General features: G+C 36.5%; 1 protein-coding gene across 18 annotated transcripts in view; it reads left to right on the top strand.

Annotated features, from left to right (window-relative positions):
* Nucleotides 1-21426, top strand: part of PTPRM (protein tyrosine phosphatase receptor type M) — a 546727-nt gene that overhangs the window by 406381 nt on the left and 118920 nt on the right. For 7 of the 18 annotated variants that reach the window (XM_070747559.1, XM_070747558.1, XM_070747556.1 and 4 more), the window contains 3 exons: nt 14791-14942; nt 16617-16691; nt 17529-17555. In XM_070747559.1, coding sequence (XP_070603660.1) covers nt 14791-14942; nt 16617-16691; nt 17529-17555 — 254 coding nt within the window. The remainder of the gene's footprint in view (nt 1-14790; nt 14943-16616; nt 16692-17528; nt 17556-21426) is intronic. The other 11 variants (XM_070747555.1, XM_070747563.1, XM_070747562.1 and 8 more) reach the window with 3 other exon arrangements.

Here is a 21426-nt window from a genome sequence, read left to right as displayed (position 1 = left end):
TGTCTTTGTGCCCATTTTCCACAGTGTCAGCAACTGATCTTTCAAGACCACACACTTCTTCAAAGCATAATTTTTGAAGTTGAATTTAAGAACTATTCTACTTTTAACTTTTTTTTCTTTGATCTTGTTCATCATTAACTTTGGGAAAGTTTTTTTTCATTCACAAGAGATATTTTGACATGGAAATATTCCACAGGGTGACCAAAATTTGGAGAAGAATATTAAGACACCAACAAAAAAGTACATTTACTTTATTTTCACTTAATTCCAGATCCAGTTGAATTACTTCAGCTCTGGTTTCCTTCCAGATGAATTCTGTATTGTTATAAAGCTTGATATTCTTGAAACATGCATACCTTTGGTCTTTGGTTGTAAAAAAAAAATAATCAAGTCAATCAAGTTAATTAATTGGCTGTTTTTTAGAAAGTAATTAAAATAGTCCACAGTGCAAATTATCAAAACTATATTTTAGAAAATGCTTATTTTTCTCAGTGATTTAGGATAACAGAAATTCTTTCAGCTCTATTCAACTAAGTATTTGAATGTGTGAAAGCTTGAAATGGATGAAGTTCCATCTTTTGATCTCTTAAGCCTTGAGAGTCAGCCAAGAAATCGAAAGATAATTACCATAAGTTCATTTAAAATAAAATGTACAATTAAGTGTACAGGTTCTCTTGCTTTATTAGGGTTTTGGTCCATAAGGAAATATACTTGCATTCAAGTACTATATGTAACTAGTCCTTTGTCCAATCTCAAGCTTTCATGTATTCAGCCAAATGCCTAAAGAATGCTCTGGTCATTGTAAAAATTATGAAAGACCTAAATTTTCTTTTCATTCCCCATCCCTTTTTTCTTCTGGTTTCCTGTCCTTTTAGGTTGTAGTCTCAGGCCAGTCAAGATGTACTGGCTTTTTATATTATTAAATGAGCTACTTTCTCTTATAGAAGCTTATGCTGGTGAGATCATTCTTCCTTGGAGAATCCCATTAAGATATCTGAAATGGTCTGAAGTTAGTAATAACTATTGCAGTTTAATGAAGAGCTAGCCAAGTAACTCCACGTTAGTAGCATGAGATTATGATGAGAGAAAGAACAATCTCTTTGCCAAACCTGTATTCTTTGGAGGTGTGTCTTTAGAGGTACTTTAAAAATATTTCTAGGCTACTCATTCCCAAAACTTAATTCTCTCTCTCTATTTCACATGTTCTCTATCTCTATGTAACGCAACATGCCTGGGGGGGCATGGGGTGTGAGGAGGAGAGATTTTTACCCAGAAGGTCTTCCATGTTTAATAAGCCAATGTGTTTGCCTAGAGCTTTTCTATTTAATAGAAACTTTAACCAGTTACCCAAAATTTATGGAGCCAGAAATCTAGTTCAAATCAGTTTAGAACAAAGATCTAACTAATCGTTTGTTTTTCCAAAAGGTAGTTTAGCTACACTACAAAAGGTAGTTTAGCTAAACTACTACTACATAGCTCTTTTGTCACTTGATTTTGCATGGAACTCGTCATTTGTATAAATATACCTAGCAGACAGAAATATGGACTCGTTGGAATTATTGTAGGCATGAATTGCTACTTGGGAGCTCAGCAGAGTAGGAAAATATATTTAATTCTATATATTGTTTTTCATTAGTCTATGTTGTATTATCTGTAGTGCAATTGGAGTTATAATTTGAGGTTGCTAAATAAGGAAATAGAGAACTCTTCAATCTGTCATTAAAGTGAGCACAAACTGACTGGTAAAACACAACAGTACTTCATTATGATTTGTTCCAGAATTAAGGCATGGGGCAAATTGTGCTGTTTAAGTGCATTATATGTTTTAAAATGTGATTTGCAGTGGCAAAGCTCTTGTTTGCCTTGAGATTTATCTATCCTGAATATGTATGTAGCTGGTAAAAAACACTTAGAAACCTGTAAATTTCCTAACTTTCTAGATAAAATTTATCTGGTTTTATATCATGCAAGAGATTTTACCCAATAATAGTCGCCATTGAGAGAGAGAGAGAGAAGCAAGCAAGCTTTTTATTGTGTCAATTCTTGTTATGAATTATGGTTTCATAATATATTTATTTCAGCTGGTAACACTTAATCACCATTGATTAAGTTGTAAACTCTGAATTACACTGTTATCCATAATAAAGAATTTGTTTTATTTTCTTCTCATTTCCACTTTCATGAGAGCAAAACGTTTATCCTAATAAAGCAACCATTTCAGTGTGTTGTTTTTCTAAAAGCCTATTATGTAAATCTCTATTTTCTTATCATTTTCATGGTAACGCACAGATATTGCTTTAGTTGTGGCTCTTTGCAAATTGTACCCAATTGGAATGGTAATGGTTTAGGTAATCTCTCCCAATAATATATAACATTGAATGGATCTTTAAAGAGTTCAAAAAACAAAATAATAGAAGGATCTGTGCTTTTTAACACATTAAACTTGCAGCAAAATTTGATTTGTTTTATTAAATCTAAAAGATTAAATTACAGCTATGCATATCATTGTCACAAATGTTTTATTTTAGCACATGCTATAACGGACAATTTAAATTACAACGTTTGTCAAATTCTAATTTTTGTTTCAGGATGGAATATTAATTATGCTTTTAAATATGAGAGGTAAATAAAACGAGCATCCACTGGCTGCCTACGGGTAAATTGCAGATTACTGACAATGTGACATGGTGTGTTAAATGTCAGCTTTGTCAAACAAATTTAGAGGAACGGTTCAACTATTAGCTTCCTGTTGTTAGCAGGGCATTTTTGTGGAGCGTGGCTGATCCAAGCAGCAGGAATGCTGCACCATATGGAACGCTAACAAAGCTAAATTGAAAAAGTGAGATGAATGAGGAGATAACACAGACACACTCAATTAGTTTATAACTGTCTATTAACTTCTGCCAGTGGCTTTGAATAAACAATAGATTAACCACTACATGGTTTTGTTTTGAGAGGCTGTAGTAGGATCTGGAACATTGAGACATTTTTCTCAGGGCTGTTTTATACAACATGGCTTCTATATAGTTATTGTTTGAAAATAACTTCCTGTATCAGTTGGGTAGGTTAAATTTGTGGCTGATTTTGATTTGATTTGATTTCTCTTTCACTGCTGTCATCTTGGGCTTTTTCCAAGGCATCTGGGATGAAGTGAGAAAGAAATAGCTAGAGAGGGAAGGGAGCAAGGGTGAAATTCAGCAGGTTAGGAAAGATTCTATAGAACCGGTGGCAGAGATTATACGCAGTTCATCGGACCAGGGTATCTGCGAGACCGCCTTCTGCCGCACGAATCCCAGCGACCGGTTAGGTCCCACAGAGTTGGCCTTCTCCGGGTCCCATCAACTAAACAATGTCGTCTGGCGGGACCCAGGGGAAGAGCCTTCTCTGTGGTGGCTCCGACCCTCTGGAACCAGCTCCCCCCAGAGATTAGGATTGCCCCCACCCCCCTTGCCTTTCGTAAACTCCTTAAAACCTACCTCTGCCGTCAGGCATGGGGGAATTGAAACATCTCCCCCTTGCCCATGTAGTTTGTGTATGATTCGATTGTGTGCTTGTTTTTTATATATTGGGGCTTCGTTTTTGGGTTTTTTAACTTAAAACTGTAATTTAGATTGCTAAATATTAGATTTGTTACTATATACTGTTTTTTTACCATTGTTGTGAGCCGCCCCGAGTCTGTGGAGAGGGGCGGCATATAAATCCACTAAATCTAATCTAACTAGTAAATCGCACCACTGACTGGCCACGCCCCTCCCACTCCTTGTCTCCTCCTTTGCAGGCTCATGCACATAATGCTAGAAAATTTGGCTGAACTTTCCTGTCAGTTCTGTAGGCATGGCTGGGCGGAAGTGGCTTGGAGATGTCCATCAAGCCATACCTACAGAATCAGTAGGGGAAAATTTTGAATGTCACCCCTGGAAGGAAGAGAGAGACATGTACTATGCCTTCTGATCTTTTCTAGATAATTCCTCTTTGAGTTTCACATTACATCTTATTCCCCTCGTCATTATTGGGTTGGTATGAAACACCAATAATCCCAGAAGTGTTTGTTTGAGAATGCTACAGGTAGGCTTTGATTTACAACCATTCATTTAACGACTATTTGAAGCTACAACAGAACTGAAGAAAGTGACTTATGACCTGTCCTTGTCCTTATGCTGCATCGCAGCATCCCCAAGGTCATGTGATCATAATTAGGGAGCTTGGCAATGGTTGCAGTATCCCAGAGTCATGTGACCTTCCCAGTTGGCTTCCAACAAGCAATTCACTGGATTCACTAATGACCCTGTGATTCCCTGAACAATTTTCACTCAACAATCATGGCAAAAAAAGATAATAAAATTGGGCATGACTCACTTAACAGCCATTTTCCTTAATTCTGGTCTCAATTGTAATTGTAAGTTGAGGATAACCTGTAATCAAGTGCATATTTAGGGGTTTTTATATGGGGTTATCTTAGTTGGGTTTATTATTGGGGTTTTATAATTATTGTTATATTTTACTTCTTTTTATTATTGTACTACAGTGTTCCCTCAGTTTTCGCGGGGGGTGCGTTCCAAGACAGCTCGCGAAAGTCGAATTTCCGCAAAGTAGAGATGCGGAAATAAATACACTATTTTTGGCTATGAACAGTATCACAAGCCATCCCTTAACACTTTAAACCCCTAAATTACAATTTCTCATTCCCTTAGCAACCATTTAAATTATTACTCACCATGTTTATTTATTAAAGTTTATTTAAAAAAATATTTATTAAAGGTGGATGAAAATTTGGTGATGACATATGATGTCATCGGGCCGGAAAAACCGTGGTATAGAGGAAAAAACCTCAAAGTATTTTTTAATTAATATTTTTGAAAAACCGTGGTATAGACTTTTCACGAAGTTCGAACCCATGAAAATCGAGGGAACACTGTACTGTATTGTTTTTTGTTGTTGTAAGCCGCCCTGACTCCTACGGGATTGGGTGGCATAGAAGTAGAATAAATTAAATTAAAGTATCATCAAACCTGTGGCAGGTAATTTAACACCGCTTGTCCAACTAAGTTTTCAGGGCAGTAGCAATATCATATAGCAGTAGCATGCTTTGGATTTGAAAGCAAAAAATAGTGCTTTGAACCTTGTAGAAACTCTGTGTAGCTCCTGAAACTGTACATAATTATTCTCAGGATTGACCAACAACTGCAGATGGCAACTGTGAAATCTCTGAAAAGTTAATAGCTGCTTTAAGAAATTGTAGATAGGATCCATGTGACTATTCTGAGTGCTCCAAAGCATCATTCACCTTGTTTGGATCCTAAAATTTAGGAAAAAAGAATAGAAAGGCCTGGAGGTTTTGTTTCCATTTCTAGTACTCTATGCAAATACAATTGATGGCATGACAGACATTGCCAGTTGGATATTAAGCTGTTTGCTTTGGAGACAGAATGTACCAAGAGCAATAGGATGACTGCTACATATGGCATGTCAAGCCTAACGTTGGCTAAAAGCTAGTTAAATGATTTTTCTCATGCTGCCAGCAGGCTGATTGCTTTGTGGTCTTTTAAGTTATGAGAGTTGCAATCGTAAGCACATCATGAACTGAAGGGTTAGTCTTTTGTCTCTAATCTGTAGTCGTGATTTACATACAATGTAGATCCAATTTTTTTGCTCATTTTGTTTGGCATACTTTTTTGGACCTTGAATATTGATTTGAACTATGAGAGTACTCTGAGATTTCTTTAATTATTGTATGACTGTGAAACATTTTCATTTGACTTATGAATTTACAACCACTTTTCTTATAGCAAGATTCTGCTTCTTAATATTTTTGAGTAATATAAATTCACTGGCATTATTTTCTATCCCTAAAATTATTGTTTTGTAGCAAATATTCAGACTAAGCATTACTATGAAACCTATTCCTGTGTAATCTTCCCCCTTAAGACAAAAGTTCTTAATGGACCCAGTGGTCCATTAAGTCTCTCCTTTGTGGGGGATTTTTTATTTGTTGCTGTTGTAGTCGTCCTCTCTCTCTCTCTCTCTCTCTCTCTCTCTTTCTCTGTCCTTCTGTTTTTCTTTTTTATTCATTAATTTGACTTGTTATTTTATTTATTTTATTTTTTAAAAAAAATGTCAGATGATAGACGTGTTTATCCCAGGCTTGTTTGAATTCTTAGATTCTTTTTCCCTAGTGCATGATGTTGCATTTAGAAATTGCATTTATTATCGAAAATGCTAAAATAGGGCACAGTAAAAGATAACATACTTTCTATTTTTATATGTGTAGGAAAACTTAATTTTAAAATATAAATATTAACAAATACTGTGGTACTTCCCAACAGGTTTCATCATTGTTGTAGCAAAATAATATTGTTCTTCTTTGAAAACCATCTGTTCCAAGCCTTATTTAGGACTCAATCTCCTTTAATTCAGTGCCTAGTTCACTGCATATAGATGAGCGAATACAACTCTGGAGCCCCCATCCCCAAAAAACTATATTTGTTACACAGCATTTTCGCAATTAACAAACTGATAACATGTAATACATTTATATTCGCATCAGGGCACTTCTACATAGGACTGTTTCCTTTCCCCATCCCTCTAAAATAATTTGAAAATGGCTTTTTCAGGCAGTATTATATTTCATTCTAAAGTAGCCTTTTGAAATCAGATATGAAGTGCTAGGCAGCCCTAATAAGCTGCAAAAATCAAACTAGCTGGCTTTTAACAGTGATTGTAAAACTGACTTGAAGCTGATTAGCAATTAGTTTGCTGATAAAATTTGTCTGTCAAATTACTGGAGCTGGGGAATAGGCACATTCTATGTATTTTTGACAGCATTTTGTTACTTTTCACATGGACAAACACATTTTTAAGGCTGCAGAGGAACCTTTTCTTCTTTCTTCCTCATTAGATCAAAGATCAGCACTAATATAGAGACCCATACTCTGAAAATATTTATTTTTAAAAGCTACCTATGGGAAAGTTATATATTAACCTAACATGAAAATGTTTAGCTGTGGTGACCCATTTAAGAGATATTACATAGAGTCCTCAAATGTCAATAATTTCTTCAGCAACATTCAAAGTTGATGCTGAAGGAGGGACTCAACAACCGATCTTCAAAGTTCTGGCTGCTGCAGTGCCCCTGTTGTCGTGTGAACAAAATATGGGCATGGGCATCCAACCACACTTATGACCATCTGCAGTGTCCCATGGTCACATGATTACCATTTCTGATCTTCCCTCCTGGCTTCCCACAAGCAGCTTTTCACAAGCAATGTAAATTGGGAAGATGGGAGGTAAGGTCTCAACTCATTCAGGCAAGTCTCTTCCATGCCTTTGTTTGCTCGCACCCACTCAAACCCACCATGTAGGAGTGGGCTCCTGGGAGTTCGGTAGGGTTCGGGCGATCCTCTAGCCAAGGATCGTCAGGGTTTCACAAATGCCACCCCTGGCTGGCCATGTCCCACCCACACTGATGTCCCACACTGCCCCTCCCAGAAGACTCCACGTATCCCATTCATCATTCTAGATAAGTGCAGGGGCTGCATGGAGGGTCTGGGAGAGCAGAAAAATGCCTATTTCTGGCCTCTGGAGGACCTCCGGAGCTGAGGAAAAGCTCTTTCTGCATTTGTATTTAATTGGATTAGTATCCAATTAACTCGGGGTGGCTCACAGCATATACAAAACAAAACAACAATATGAATCCAATTAATTAATTAATTAATTAATTAATACTGCATTAAAACAACCATTACCGTGTTTCCCCGAAAGTAAGACAGTGTCTTACTTTCTTTTTACCCCCAAAAGCCCCACTACGTCTTACTTTCGGGGTATGTCTTACATTGGAAAAAAATTGAAAGGGTCGCATTCCCGAAGGCATCTCCCCAGAGTCCAGAAGGGCAGCCGCGGGACAGGAGCCTCGTGAGCCCTTTTCCAAGTTCAGCCTCAGGGCTCCAAGCGGCGTGCACGCGTGGAGCCACAGACGCGTGTCGGGGAAGCGTGTGTCTGGAGGGGAGGAGCCGCTCTGCGCAGTTGGGCAGCCCCACCTGCCTGCCGGAAAGGAGGCGGGCGAAGGAGGGCGCAGCTCCGGCCGCTCGCCTCGGAGCTGGTCGGCCTCACTGGCCGCTTGCAGCCGAGCCTCGGCAGGACTCGGTTGCTGGGACGAGCGCCTTCGCTGCAAGCCGCCGCCCGCTCGGCTCGCTTCGGACCAGCGCCGTCCTTCACTTTGCCAAGCCGGGGAAGAGGAAGTGGCGCCGCAGCGAGGCGAAGGCAAGGGGCACGCGGGGAGCTTGGAAGCGACGTCATCGGGCTCCCCCCCCGGGCAATACCCCCGTGTTTCCCCGAAAGTAAGACATATGTCTTACTTTTGGGGTACGGCTTATATTAGCCGACCCCCCTCAAACCCCCGATCTGTCTTACAATCGGGGGTGTCTTACTATCGGGGAAACAGGGTACATTTAATTAAAAAAGAAAAACCAATCAAACCAATCATTCAGCACTCATACTTAAAACAATCATTGGTCAGGGGAAGATTTAAAATTCCCAAGCCTGGCAGCAAAGGTGAGTTTTTAAGCTCTTTCGGAAGGCAAGGAGGATGGGGCAGTGCGAATCTCTGGGGGGAGCTGATTCCAGAGGGTCGGGGCTCCCACAGAGAAGGCTCTTCCCCTAGGTCCCACCAGCCGACATTGTTTGGTCGCCGGGACCCTAAGGAGGCCAACTCTGCGGCAGAAGGTAGTCTCGGAGATAATCTGGTCCTATGCCATGAAGGGCTTTATAAGTCATAACCAACACTTTGAATTGTGCCCGGAAATGGATTGGTAGCCAATGCAGTCCGCGGAGTGATGGCGAGATGTGGGCATTTCTTGGAAGGCCCAAGACTGCTCGTGTGGCTGCATTTTGGATGAATTGAAGTTTTCGGAGACTCTTCAGAGGTAGCCCCATGTAGAGAGCATTGCAGTAGTCAAACCTCGAGGTGATAAGGGCATGAGTGACGGTGATGAGTGGCTCAAGGAAATCCTCTGGAGACTGGGGAGGGTGAAAAACAGGCCTCCCAGATGTTATGGAAGTCTAGAAATTGACCTGTTTTCCTGCCTCCAGAGCCCAGGGGAGGACTTTTTACCCTTTCCAGGCTCTGGAAGCTTTTCCCAAGCCTCTGAGAGGGTGAAAAACTGTCCTCACAGAAAGTCCAGAAGATGGCATCTCCAGATCCTAGGGGAAGCATTTTTTTGCCCTCCCGGAGCTCAAGGAAACCCTCCAGAGCCTGGGGAGGGTAAAACGCACCCCCTGTGGTGCAAGCGGCTGACTAGGCCACGGCCAGCATGGCTACGCCCACCCAGTAACAGAGCAGTAAACCCATTGCTAAAGGATACAAAGCCCACCATTGCCAACATGCCCGTCTTTTCCCCTTCATTTACATACTATCTGTTCTCATGTACTTTGTACCCCTTTCCCAAGCCCCCCCCCCCCCTCTCTCTCTCTCTCTCTCTCTCTCTCACACACACACACACACACACACACCACATCTGCTGGTACTCTCCCTATGTTCATACATGCCATGTATCTTCCTTCCCAGACTTCTCTGTACTCTCACACATCCAGCATCCTCCTTCCTGAATCATCTTATGGTCACCCAAAAATAATGCTTCCTTCTGTATCTTCCGTCTGTTGTGCCATACTGCAGTATACACATCCCTTGGTCAATTTGTTCACAGCTTGTACCAGATGGGGCTTCTCCTTCCCCATGCAACATTGTTTATTTTTATTTATTTCTTTATTTGTCAAACAATTATAGAGTGGTAATTTGTACAAATAAAACATTAGCTAAGTAACAAAAGAAGACAATAGGACAGGGACGGTAGGCACAGTGGTGCGCTTATGCACGCCCCTAAGTTCTAATCAAGGAACATCCTTGTTCCTTGCTTAGAACTCCTGCTGCTTCCCATTTAATGACCTGCATGTCTTGGAATCTGAGACTGCCTAGATTGCTATCACTAAGTGATGCAGTCACATGTCATTGCGTTTTATGACTGCATCACTTAGCAACAGTGATTGGTTCCAACTGCTGTCCTGGTTCCAACTGCTGTCATACTCAAGGATTGACTGTATTCTAATTCTGAGTACTAAAATGTTAGCACAATACGTGTTACTGTGTCTTGAATTTTTGATTGAAATGAGGATCTTCAATGGGATTTGTCTTTTATAGGAAAGCCCTCCTGGCTGTATTTGAAATGGCTTTAAAAGATCATTTATTTAACTATGGAAGTTTTAAAAACAGTTGATATTGGCAGCTCATTACTCCATTCATGTTTCAGGCTCTGCGACTAAAAGTTTGACTTGACTATAAAGGGGACTCTTTAATTATTAGTATTTTCCTTCTTTAAGTGATAATTAGTCTCAAGATGATGTTACTAGAATATTTCTATATGGAAAATATCATGCCTATGTTATCAGTTGTCTCATGATAACTCGGTAGGCCCAAAGGCAACATCAGTATTGCCCATATATTCACTATTTATTTATTGGATTTGTATGCCGCCCCTCTCCGGAGACACTATGCTCTTGTGATATCCCAAAAATACAGAATGGAAAGCTTATCAAATATCAGAAATATTTTTTCTAATAGGAAAAATGCACTGTTGTTGATATAATATTTTCCTTTGTTATATATTAAATTTTTATTTTTTATGTCTATGGTGCAGCATCCTCTAGAATGTGCTTACTGATTTGTAATTTGTATGAGCTCATAGAGCAACTGTAGATATTATTCTGGTGGAATATATAAACCTGTTATATATCTTAATTAAATAGCAGAGAAATAGAGAGAAGCAATTTAATATAGTCTTACATCATCATTCAGTTGAAGAATAAACTAGTATCATTCAAAGTAATGCTTTCATGTATATGATTATACCACTAGATCCAGTTTCTGGCCAAATTATATACCTTAACCTGGAATAGACCCTTTTAAAGGGGCAGGTGAAAGTAATAGCAGGGGTTAAATTTATGTTTACTGATGACTTGGGTAAATCATAGGTCACTTCGGTAAAGAGTTGAAGTGAATTCAAATACTAACGAATGCAAATTCACAACCCAATCCATAGTTCCTTGATTTTTAAAAGCAACTCACATTTTTATACTTTCTATAAGGCTGAAATATCTGCAAAGTATTTTCTGCTATTCTGCACTTTTGTATTTGATGAGGACATATTTTTTAAAAATTTATATGCAATACATTAAAATTACCTCTTGTGATTTTTGTGTTGTTGTTTTAAACAAGAACAGCAAATTAAGATGCCAAAATAATACGGTTTTATAAAAAAACTATATAGTAATTGGTCTTTCTTGTCAATCATATAATGACCCTGAAACCTTTCATTATTTTTGTCATCTTTGAGATACTCTGGCTATAGAGGCTGTACAATATAATAAGCTATCTTGAACTATATGAAGCTTCATACTAAAAATGACCAGGGCCTTTTGAGAGAAGCATCTTTGAAAGGTCAGAACATAATAGATAGAGAACTCTGAAAGAACATGGAATATTGGGGGGATGTTATTGGTTTTTCAGTTTCATAATAATACAGACCACTAAACTTCTTTCCACATTCAGCGAATGTCTGGAGTGGGGAAAAGAAATTGAATCAGTTGTCCCCATTTTTGATCTAATAGTGGTTTAAAGATACTCAGTATATTGACATGCCTCAGATATCCTGCTGATATGTACTAAACTTGTTTATTTGGATCTGTTCCTAAGTTCAAACTTTCCAAAGAAAATTATATGATTATTATGTGATATAGAAGAAAAGGAAGAATACTTGCAATTCTAAGCCCTGCTTTATATATTCACACAAAAGTTCCAGTCTTGCTATAATTACTAAATAAACAAAGTAATAAACAAAGTAATAACCAAAAGCCAACATGGATTTGTCAAAAACAGATCATGCCAGACTAATCTAGCATTCTTTGACAAAATCACAAAATTAGTGGACTAGGGGAATGCTGTCGATGTGGTTTACTTGGACTTCAGTAAAGCTTTTGACAAAGTACTACATAAAGTAGAAAAATGTGGGATGGATAGCAACACTACCAGATGGATTCAAAACTGGCTAACCAACCACACTCAATGTATAGGGCTCAGTAGAACTCCATCTACATGGAGGGATGTATGCAGTGGAGTACCCCAAGGCTCTGTGTTAGGCCCAGTACTCTTCAACATCTTCATCAATGACTTGGACGAGGGGATAGATGGGGAACTTATCAAATTTGCAGATGACACCAAACTGGCAGGAATAACCAACACTCCAGAAGATAGGTGCAAAATACAAAACAGTGGGCACTATCTAACAAAATGTAATTCAATGGTGAAAAATGTAAAGTTCTACATTTAGGCAAGAAAAACAAAATGCACAGGTATAGTATGGGTGGTACTAGTACATTGCTCAACAGTAGCAACTGTGAGAAGGATCTTGGAGTCCTAGGGGACAACCATTTAAATAACAGTGTTCCAATATCCCAGGGGTTGCCACAAAGAAGAAGGAGTCAACCTATTCTCCAAAGCACCTGAGGGTAGAACAAGAAGCAATGGATGGAAGCTGAACAAGGAGAGAAGCAACTTGGAACTAATGAGAAATTTCCTGACAGTTAGAACAATTAACCAGTAGAACAGCTTGCCTCAACACTGGTGCTCCAACACTGGAAAATTTTAAGATTATGTTGGATACCGGTAACAATCTGTAGTGTAGGATTTCCTACCTAAGTAGGGGATTGGACTAGAAGACCTCCAAGGTCTCTCCCAACTCTGTTGTTGTTGTTGTTATTATTATTATTATTACTAATGCCACAAAAAGGATATTTCCTCTTAACCCATACTTGAAATATTTGAGCAGACACATGAGGGATATTTTACTGCAGGGCAGAAACTTATAAAAAGTGGAAAATCCATTTATCGGCAATGGATCGTAGCAGAAAAAAAGAAATTGCGACTTAAATATAATATATGCTTTGGGTGGAGAACGCATTTGCATTACAGAACCTTCAGTTAAAAGGGCCAGAGAAGATGGTGAGAAAATCTCCACCCCAGATAACAAGAAGTATGACCTGAAAAACATAAACTGGATCAAGCTGAAGAATATCTTAATCCAGTATTATGACTCTTAAAGTGGCCAACAGACTTTCTGGCATTCTGATTGATTACTTTCCTACCATTATTCCCTTGTATATTGTCCCCATCAAGATAGATCCGTCTCCACGAGTGCATACAAACCACTCTCAAAATCCTCCACATTAATGATTATCATTATTTCTGCTTCTAATGTATAGTGCTGTTTCCCATGTAAGAAAGGTAGAGAAATTCATTTTATCAACTGCAAACATATCTGTATAATATCATTTGATTGATAGTTCTCACAGTCTTCCCCTGAAGCACTGTCATCGTGTTCAGTAAAATGAAATTCCTCCCATTGTTACTGATGCTCTGAAATATACCATTAAAAGCTGATCAGATTGACATGATATATAAATCTTACAAATAAACAAATCTTCAGCTCCTTCCAGGTTCTTTGGAGCATTGAACATGCTTTAAAACTCCTCCACAAAAATCATAATTTTAATGTGATGGAAGAAGTAAAAAAACAGACTTGAGTCTTAAATATTTTCAGACTGTTAGTAAGGACTTTATATAGCTTTGGGGGGGGGGGTATTCTGTTTTACTTCCAGAGTTATTCTCTTAATATAACTGAACAGATTTTTCTCATCTTGGCAGTCTTAGCTGTCAGTCTACCAAAGCAGGGTTCAGCAATAAATCTTAGCCCCTCAACTTCACGCAGCTTAACTTGGCTACTAGACTCAAACTTGTCGCTCAGACACATAATATGGCACAACTAGATAAGAAATTTTAGAACTAAGCCTATTGAACATTGACTATCCTCAGACAGTTGTGAGAGTATAGTTTGCCAACTATTTAAACCCACTGTTTCTTTTTTCTGCTTTTCCCATATTTCAATGGGGGTTTTGCCCTGTACTCAATGAAGCAGAATGTTTAGGAGTTATTGACATATCTAGTATCTGTATCTTAGGCTGTGATGGTTTTAGCCTTATATTTCAAATCTGCTGTGTTGTGAGTGTAGTCTTTAATACCACCTGGCTTAGGGAAGCTGATAATCAGTTTACACACTTTTGCATCATCCAGGCATAAGTTCAATTAAATAAATCAGAAAATAGATTATACTGATTGCAATGCCTCTCAGCAAAAGTCTGCATCAAATTGCCCACTATCATAGTCACCATACCAAATAAGGGCTTTCCTAGAGTGGCTGACTGATAATTTGCTGGCCCTTCAAAGGCAGGTTGGCCACCAGATTTTCCAGTCCAGTTTTAGAATATTTATTTATTCATTCATTCATTCATTCATTCGTTTATTTATTTATAGATTTGTATGCCGCCCCTCTCCGCAGACTCGATATTAATCCAAGAAGTTAATATCACAAAGGCAGCTTAGTATCCTAAGGATGTACCTTGTGCTCAGGCATCCATAATCCTTTTCCTGGAATCCATAATTTTTCCTTCATCTCTATATAGTACATATAACTCTATAATTGTGTATTCTATTACTCTAATTGTATGCATTGCCTTTTCTCATTAATTCACAGTGGAAATGTAGCATGTGTGTGTGTTTGTGTGTATCTGGGGGGCAGAGTTCTTTTTAGCAGAAGTGAATTTATAAATTATATGAAATTTTAAAAAACAATGAATTCTATTTTTGCTTATTGAAGCATCATCTCCTTTCCTTAATGTTTCTTTCTTAAGAAAACTGGCCAAAAAGCGAAAGGAGACATTGAGTAACACACGACAGGAAATGACAGTGATGGTGAACTCAATGGATAAAAGCTATGCTGAACAAGGTACCAACTGTGATGAAGCTTTCTCTTTCATGGATACACACAATCTAAATGGGAGATGTAAGTGGAAGTCATTTTAATCTCTGCAGAGCAAATATCAAAGGGAAGTGTGAAAGGTTCTTAAATGCTTGTTACTCAATCCATGGGCTCCAAGTTCTCACTTGTGCAACATTTCACATCATATAGTAAGAAGATGGAATTGAATCTTCGATAAACAAAAAAATTGGTTTTTTGCCTTTCCCTTGCTTCCAAACAAAAGACCACTGAAATGTGCAGCACGTGTTACATTCATTTTCTGCATTTATTATATAATGCTGCTTGATATTCTCTATATTTTGGTGACCATTTTTTACAAAATATCATAATACATGTGAATGTTAGCTACAACTAACAAATTTCAGAGTTCTTACCATAAGAGAATTCAGTAAATTGATTTGGAGCCAGATTGATCCAGGTTCCTAAGACTAAAATGGTATTTAAGATGAGCTTCCATGCTGCTTTGAAATTTTGCCTTAAAAAAATTAAAGCTCTGAATATAAGAAGCTGCCCTATAAAAGATCAGACAATAGTGGCTCCGAGTCTTCAGAGAGGGGCGGCATACAAATCTAAATAATAATAATAATAATAATAATAATAATAATAATAATAATAATAATAATAATAATAATTTGTCCAACTGGTCAGTATGGACTAATGCAAACATTCCCAAATAGTATAATTCCAAAATGTAAGAGATTGCAACTTCCATAAGATTCTGAGTAATGTACTTACTTCCCAACTCATCAAGAGTACATGTTAAGACAAAGCTGATCTATTTTGTTTGAAAGCAGATTTCCCAGGTCTCAGGCACTAATCTTTAAACAGATCTCAGCTTTACTTTTTGAAATCTATTCAACTGAAGATGCCAGCAAATGAATTAGAGTTCTCTTGTGAACTCTTTTGTTGCTATACTACTTTTACAACATGACATACACTATGCAAAAGTATTTTTATTACTATTTTTAAAGGAAACATTCACCCATGAGTTAAAATATAAAATGCATATAAACAATAGGGCAATAGTTCCATGGAAGAGAATTCAAAAGTGAAATGCTTTATATTATATTGTGAAAAAGAAGCTTTGTAACACAGAGATGCATGAATATAGCACTTGTTTGCAACTAATTAAAGGAACCTCCTCTTTTTCCTGGATCATATGGCTTCAGCAGAAACCTATTCATAACAGCCATATAATTCCAAAAAAAGACACATATTAAAAAGTTGTTAGGGTCAGTTCAATTCTGTTAATGGGCATAGGATTGTAGCCCAATTTAAAGCATTTTTGGACTAAGTTCTTTCCCAATTTGCCTTTAGCAGCTTGTAGTTCTTTCCTACCCTGTTCCTTCCAGTATCATTGGGGAGAAATCCATATTACATCTCTCTTTTATGATAGATGATAGGTGTGGCAATATATATAAACAAAACTGGATAATAGAGTTCCTAATTGTAGAAGGCACCTTACAAAGCATGCAAGAAAATGAAAGAAACACAATATCTATCTAAAAAAACACAAAATATTTAAATAATGCAAGTTATGGAAATGTTGCTTTCCATAACTTTTTATGTAACATTTTTTCCACAATATCATTTTGCTTATCAGATTTAACAAGATCCATCATCTAGGGTTGTGATACAAATAAGCTACTGTTTGCTAATAATTTTGTTTAGATTTACTGCATAGTGTTCTCTTTCCAGCTGTGTCATCACCCTCTTCATTTACAATGAAAACGAACACCCTGAGTACAACTGTTCCCAATTCATACTATCCAGGTAACCAAATATTTCATTGGTTTTTAAATAGTAAATACTGTAAATAGTTTACTTTTATAACAATGACTTAATAGAAACTGTGAGCTGTTTCCCTAATTCAGGCAAAGTCCTATTGAGCATTGTTCCTCAACTTGGTCACTTTTAAGATGTGTCAACTTCAACTCCCAGTATACCCTAGCCAGTTATAGAGAAAAAATCAGAAGAGTGCTGATTTTCTTGAAGCCTAGCGGGATAATGGTTACCACAGAGAATAAGAAGCTTGATTTTATTTCTTATGCACACACCTAGACATCATATTTCTACTATCAGTGTTTTAAGTACAGACTGAAATACTGAACATGACCAAAGTTTAAATGCATACACAAATATTACAGTATATTCTTGTGATTGCCCATATATATAAAATCCTTTTTAAAAAGCTAAATACCATTTGCATGAAATAACTTTCTTATTAGAATTTTTCACACTTTGGAAAGTGACTCTAAAGAAAGATTTGGCTTGAAAACATTAAAGCAATATGGCTTTTTCAGGCTTCTGAATGAACTACCAAAAAGATGCCGTTCCTTTAAGGAATCCACTTATTAAACCCAGGTGACTCTAAAGCAGCCAACTTGTTTTCTTTTTTTCTTTAAGGAGAACCCTGAAAAAATTGGGCTGCTTTAACCAATGGAGATGTTGCAATTGCACTTCATCAAAAATACTTTCAAAGTGTAAAAAGCTCTATTGCTTATAACACATGGCTTTCTGGGCAAAAAGAAATTTGAAACATTAGCTCGTTATTTACTTTTCTTTCTCTTTTTACCTTTTCTTCATTGACCTGCTTATGATGTATGACAGATCCATTTGTGCCAACTGCAATTTTAGGTGAGAGCATTTCCCTTTATCAATTTCTGCTGCAGAAACAATACAAGTTCAACCTAGGTAGTGAAATATTGTACTTAAACAAGTAATATTATATTCAAAATATGCAAACTATTCTGCATTTAACATTCAGGTATCAGTTATCACACGAGGCTTTTCTTATCATAGGTGGTTTAGTAGATTGTGTGTTGGGATATTTCTCAAGATTTTTAGTTATTGGTCATATTTATAAAATAATGGTTAAATCAAGTGCAAGTATGGTCAAAAATCCAGCATCATTTTAATTTAGTCTATAAATACATTTATGGTAAATATGTCTGCGGAGAGGGGTGGCATACAAATCCAATAAATAAATAAAGTAAATGATTTATGAACTCTATAGCATAATAAATATTTCCACTTTATTTTTTATTTGTGTATCACAAATAAATGGGATTATCAGATTAATAACACACAATGTACCATGTCCCAAACAGGTGGAAATATTATGCTAGATTTCTGAGACGAGAAGCATATTTTTTACCTTTCTTTTAGGAAGTTGAAAACTACCGGTATCCAGTAAAAAGAGAATGAAGGGAAATGAGTTAAATATGCTAAGATAACAAAAATAACATGAAATGCTACTGCACATAAAATAATAACAAAAATGGGCTGTGCTTTGTACTACTACTATACTAATATTAATCTAAACCGAGCAATACAATAACATGTAATAGGAATTTTATTCCAGTATTTAAATTGCTGCTGCTTTTTTCCTTGTCCTTATTGTTGCATAATTTTATTGTCTGGATTCCAGTTTGTTGTATCTACTATAGAGTTATTATACAGATGGGCTTTAAAAAAGAGAAATCAGATTTAAAACCCCATCCAATAGAAATGTTTTGGCCTTAAAAACACCGGTATTGGAATCTGTCAAATCATATCCTAAATTGTTTTTAAACTACTGAAGTCAAAAGTGATTTTCCTTTTCTTTTGTTATAAACAAAGGCAGAGGAAATTCCTTGTGCTTGATTCAACCTGTGATTTTTTCCTCCCCACCTCTTAAAAATATAAGAAATGTTGTAATCGTAATTAACAGAGATAATTATAACTGGTATCTAAAGAAAATGGTTTCTTGTAAATTACTGGTAAGGAACATGCAGTCATCACAGTAATAGTATGCAAATGAAATTTACAGTGATTTTTACAGCTTTTCTGTAGCAAGTTGTAAATGTTATGACGTTTTCATAAACAAAAAGAACCTGTTTCTGTTAAACCATAAAACTCTGTTTGCTTCTTAATTAGCACAAAAACAGCATCTCACTCTTACACATTCAAAAACATACATACTTTTCAACTTTCATCATAAGTCTGAAAAAAGGCATCTCTACTTTAAAAGTATAAAAATCTGAAAGCAGATTCACATTTTTTAAGGCTCAAATTATTAAAACAAGATAGGCTGCTTCATTAAAAGCAGAAAGGTACTATACATGTCTGAAATCTGAAGCTCCCCCTTCTGAATAAATAATAAGATTTTGATGGAAAGTTCTAATATACTTTATTGTTGAATATATTTGTATCTTTGGCTGTACCTTACAGTTGTTAGAAACTACTTTTTCTCTAATATAGAAAGGAGAAAATTACTAAGCAAACTCTTTAAACAAAGTGCATGTCAAGATACTGTATTTTTTAGCACCAGTTAAAAGTGTTTTTCAAGAACTATGTGGTATAATTTTTTTAAAAGAAACTTTTGGTCTTTCCTTTTAGAACTACTTCAGTTTCTATCCTAAGACCCTTATAAATGCCTAAAATAATAACCAATTATAATATCAAAGAATTGTATCACTGTTTATTTATATGCCTTAATTATATCTCAAACTCTAAATTCTTTGTGACTTACTTTACATACCTAATGCCAAGCTAGAATTTATCCTTAGGAGAATAAGTAAGCATAGGACTTGGAAAGAGAGTGCCTCTCTTTCTTCTTTTGCAAGTATTTAGTTTCAATATTTGTATGTATTCCAGCAAGTCAAAATTTGTTCAGATTTTCAAATAAATGAAAGTCTTGGTTTGTGGTAAAAATTGTTTCATGGGTTGGGGACCAGGGGTAGGCTACTGCCCAGACAAGGGGGAACGCAGTGGGGTAGCGAAAATGGAGCTCCACCCCAGAGCATCCAATTTGCACTGAAAGATGTTGAAAGAAAATGCAGGGGGTCCTGCATAAGCCACGCCCACATGGTAGCCTTTCGCTGTTGGGGACTAACAATGTTTTATGTTTAACTCATAATAAGCAAGCTTTTTCAAGCCAAATAATTCCATCCAGTTCTTGAATAGGTCGGTAAATGACCCATTTAAAAAAATAACAGGGGAAATGAAATAAATTTAAATCAAATTTATATCACTTCCTCTGTATTTAATAATTTTCCCTTCTGATTATTAACCTGCAAATTTTCCTGTGCAAGAACCTGACTATAATTATACATTTGTTTGAAGTAGCAATTCTTGGATAGCATTTTTCATAGAAACTAAGTGACTGCAATATCAGGTCAAGGTAAACAATTAAACTGCTTTTTATTGTCATTAAATTATAGATTTGAAATATTTTTTAACATTTAAAAAAATCTTCAGTAGCAGTAGCAGAGACATGCAGCCAAAGTCCAAGCAAGTGGAACTGATGTAAACAGTTTACTTTTACTGTATTCATTTATGTGCATTTTTATATGACAGTACCTTTCTGTAAATAAATTTATCTCAAACCAGCAAGAGCAGCACTATCCCCATGTAAATTAATTGAATATGGAATGTCTCAGATGTAAATTAAAAATCAGATAATACAGTGAAGTGCAATATATCTTCAAATTGAAGCATTTCAGGGGTGGAACTTGCTTTTCAAGCATTTTTGGAAGACCTACATTTGAAACACTTCTGAATTTCTGAAACAATTCAGCCTGAAACCTATTAATTAGAGGTTAGTTTCCCATCAAATATGTTCTTCACTTAAGTCAATAACTAGGCTAATGATATTTCAGTCAGTTTCTTACCATATTGCAATCTTGTTCTGAAATACAGCAAAAAAATAAGTAGAGCTAAGAATTGGTAACTTTCTGAGCAACCAGAAGGCCATCAACTATGTTTCCATATTGGCAATGCAATTTAGAATCTCATTTCAATATGCGCTTTCTAAAGGAAATTGATAATTATAGTATCCAACTGCGTGTAGATGGAATAATCAGATCTTTATTTGAAACATGCATATGTACTCTTTTATGAAAAAGTAGATTTCTAATATATAGAGGGATCTCTAACAGAAATAATTGTAATGGGCTCTTTGCATGCAACATAAATACAAAAGTTGTATTGACTCATTTTGCAACCCTGCAGGGAATCCTACTACTTACCTATAATATAATAACCTAAAATGAAAACAACAAAGTCTCCACATACTTTATTTTGAAATCTCATAAACCAATTTCCAACCCTATGTTTCTTTCTTTACTTATTTTTTTAATTTATTTTGTCTTTTTGTGTCTCAGTCACCTTGTAATATTCAGGTGCCATTTCAGCAACAACATATTGTAACAACTCTTGTATATCGCCTTTCATACCATGCATCCTAATGCCATGCATCCCAGTTTTGTTGAAGAGGAGCTAAAGGGAATTCTTTATATCAGTATTTGTATCAGGATAATAAGATTGGCTGACCCTGGAATCTGGGAGAAACCGCCACATGTATATGGCATGCATTTGCTATTCTATATATTCAGAATTAGGAATAAACAATTCACTAACTGCTTACAGGAGCTGTGCAATCCACCAGGCAAAAATAATTTCAGTAATGTTGGTGTTCTTTTCTTTATTAAGTATAGAACTTTATAATTATATTCTGATTTTCATC

The sequence above is a fragment of the Erythrolamprus reginae genome, chromosome 3 (genome assembly GCF_031021105.1).
Source record: "Erythrolamprus reginae isolate rEryReg1 chromosome 3, rEryReg1.hap1, whole genome shotgun sequence".
Taxonomy (NCBI): domain Eukaryota; kingdom Metazoa; phylum Chordata; class Lepidosauria; order Squamata; family Dipsadidae; genus Erythrolamprus; species Erythrolamprus reginae.
This window is presented reverse-complemented; position numbering and strand designations above follow the sequence as displayed.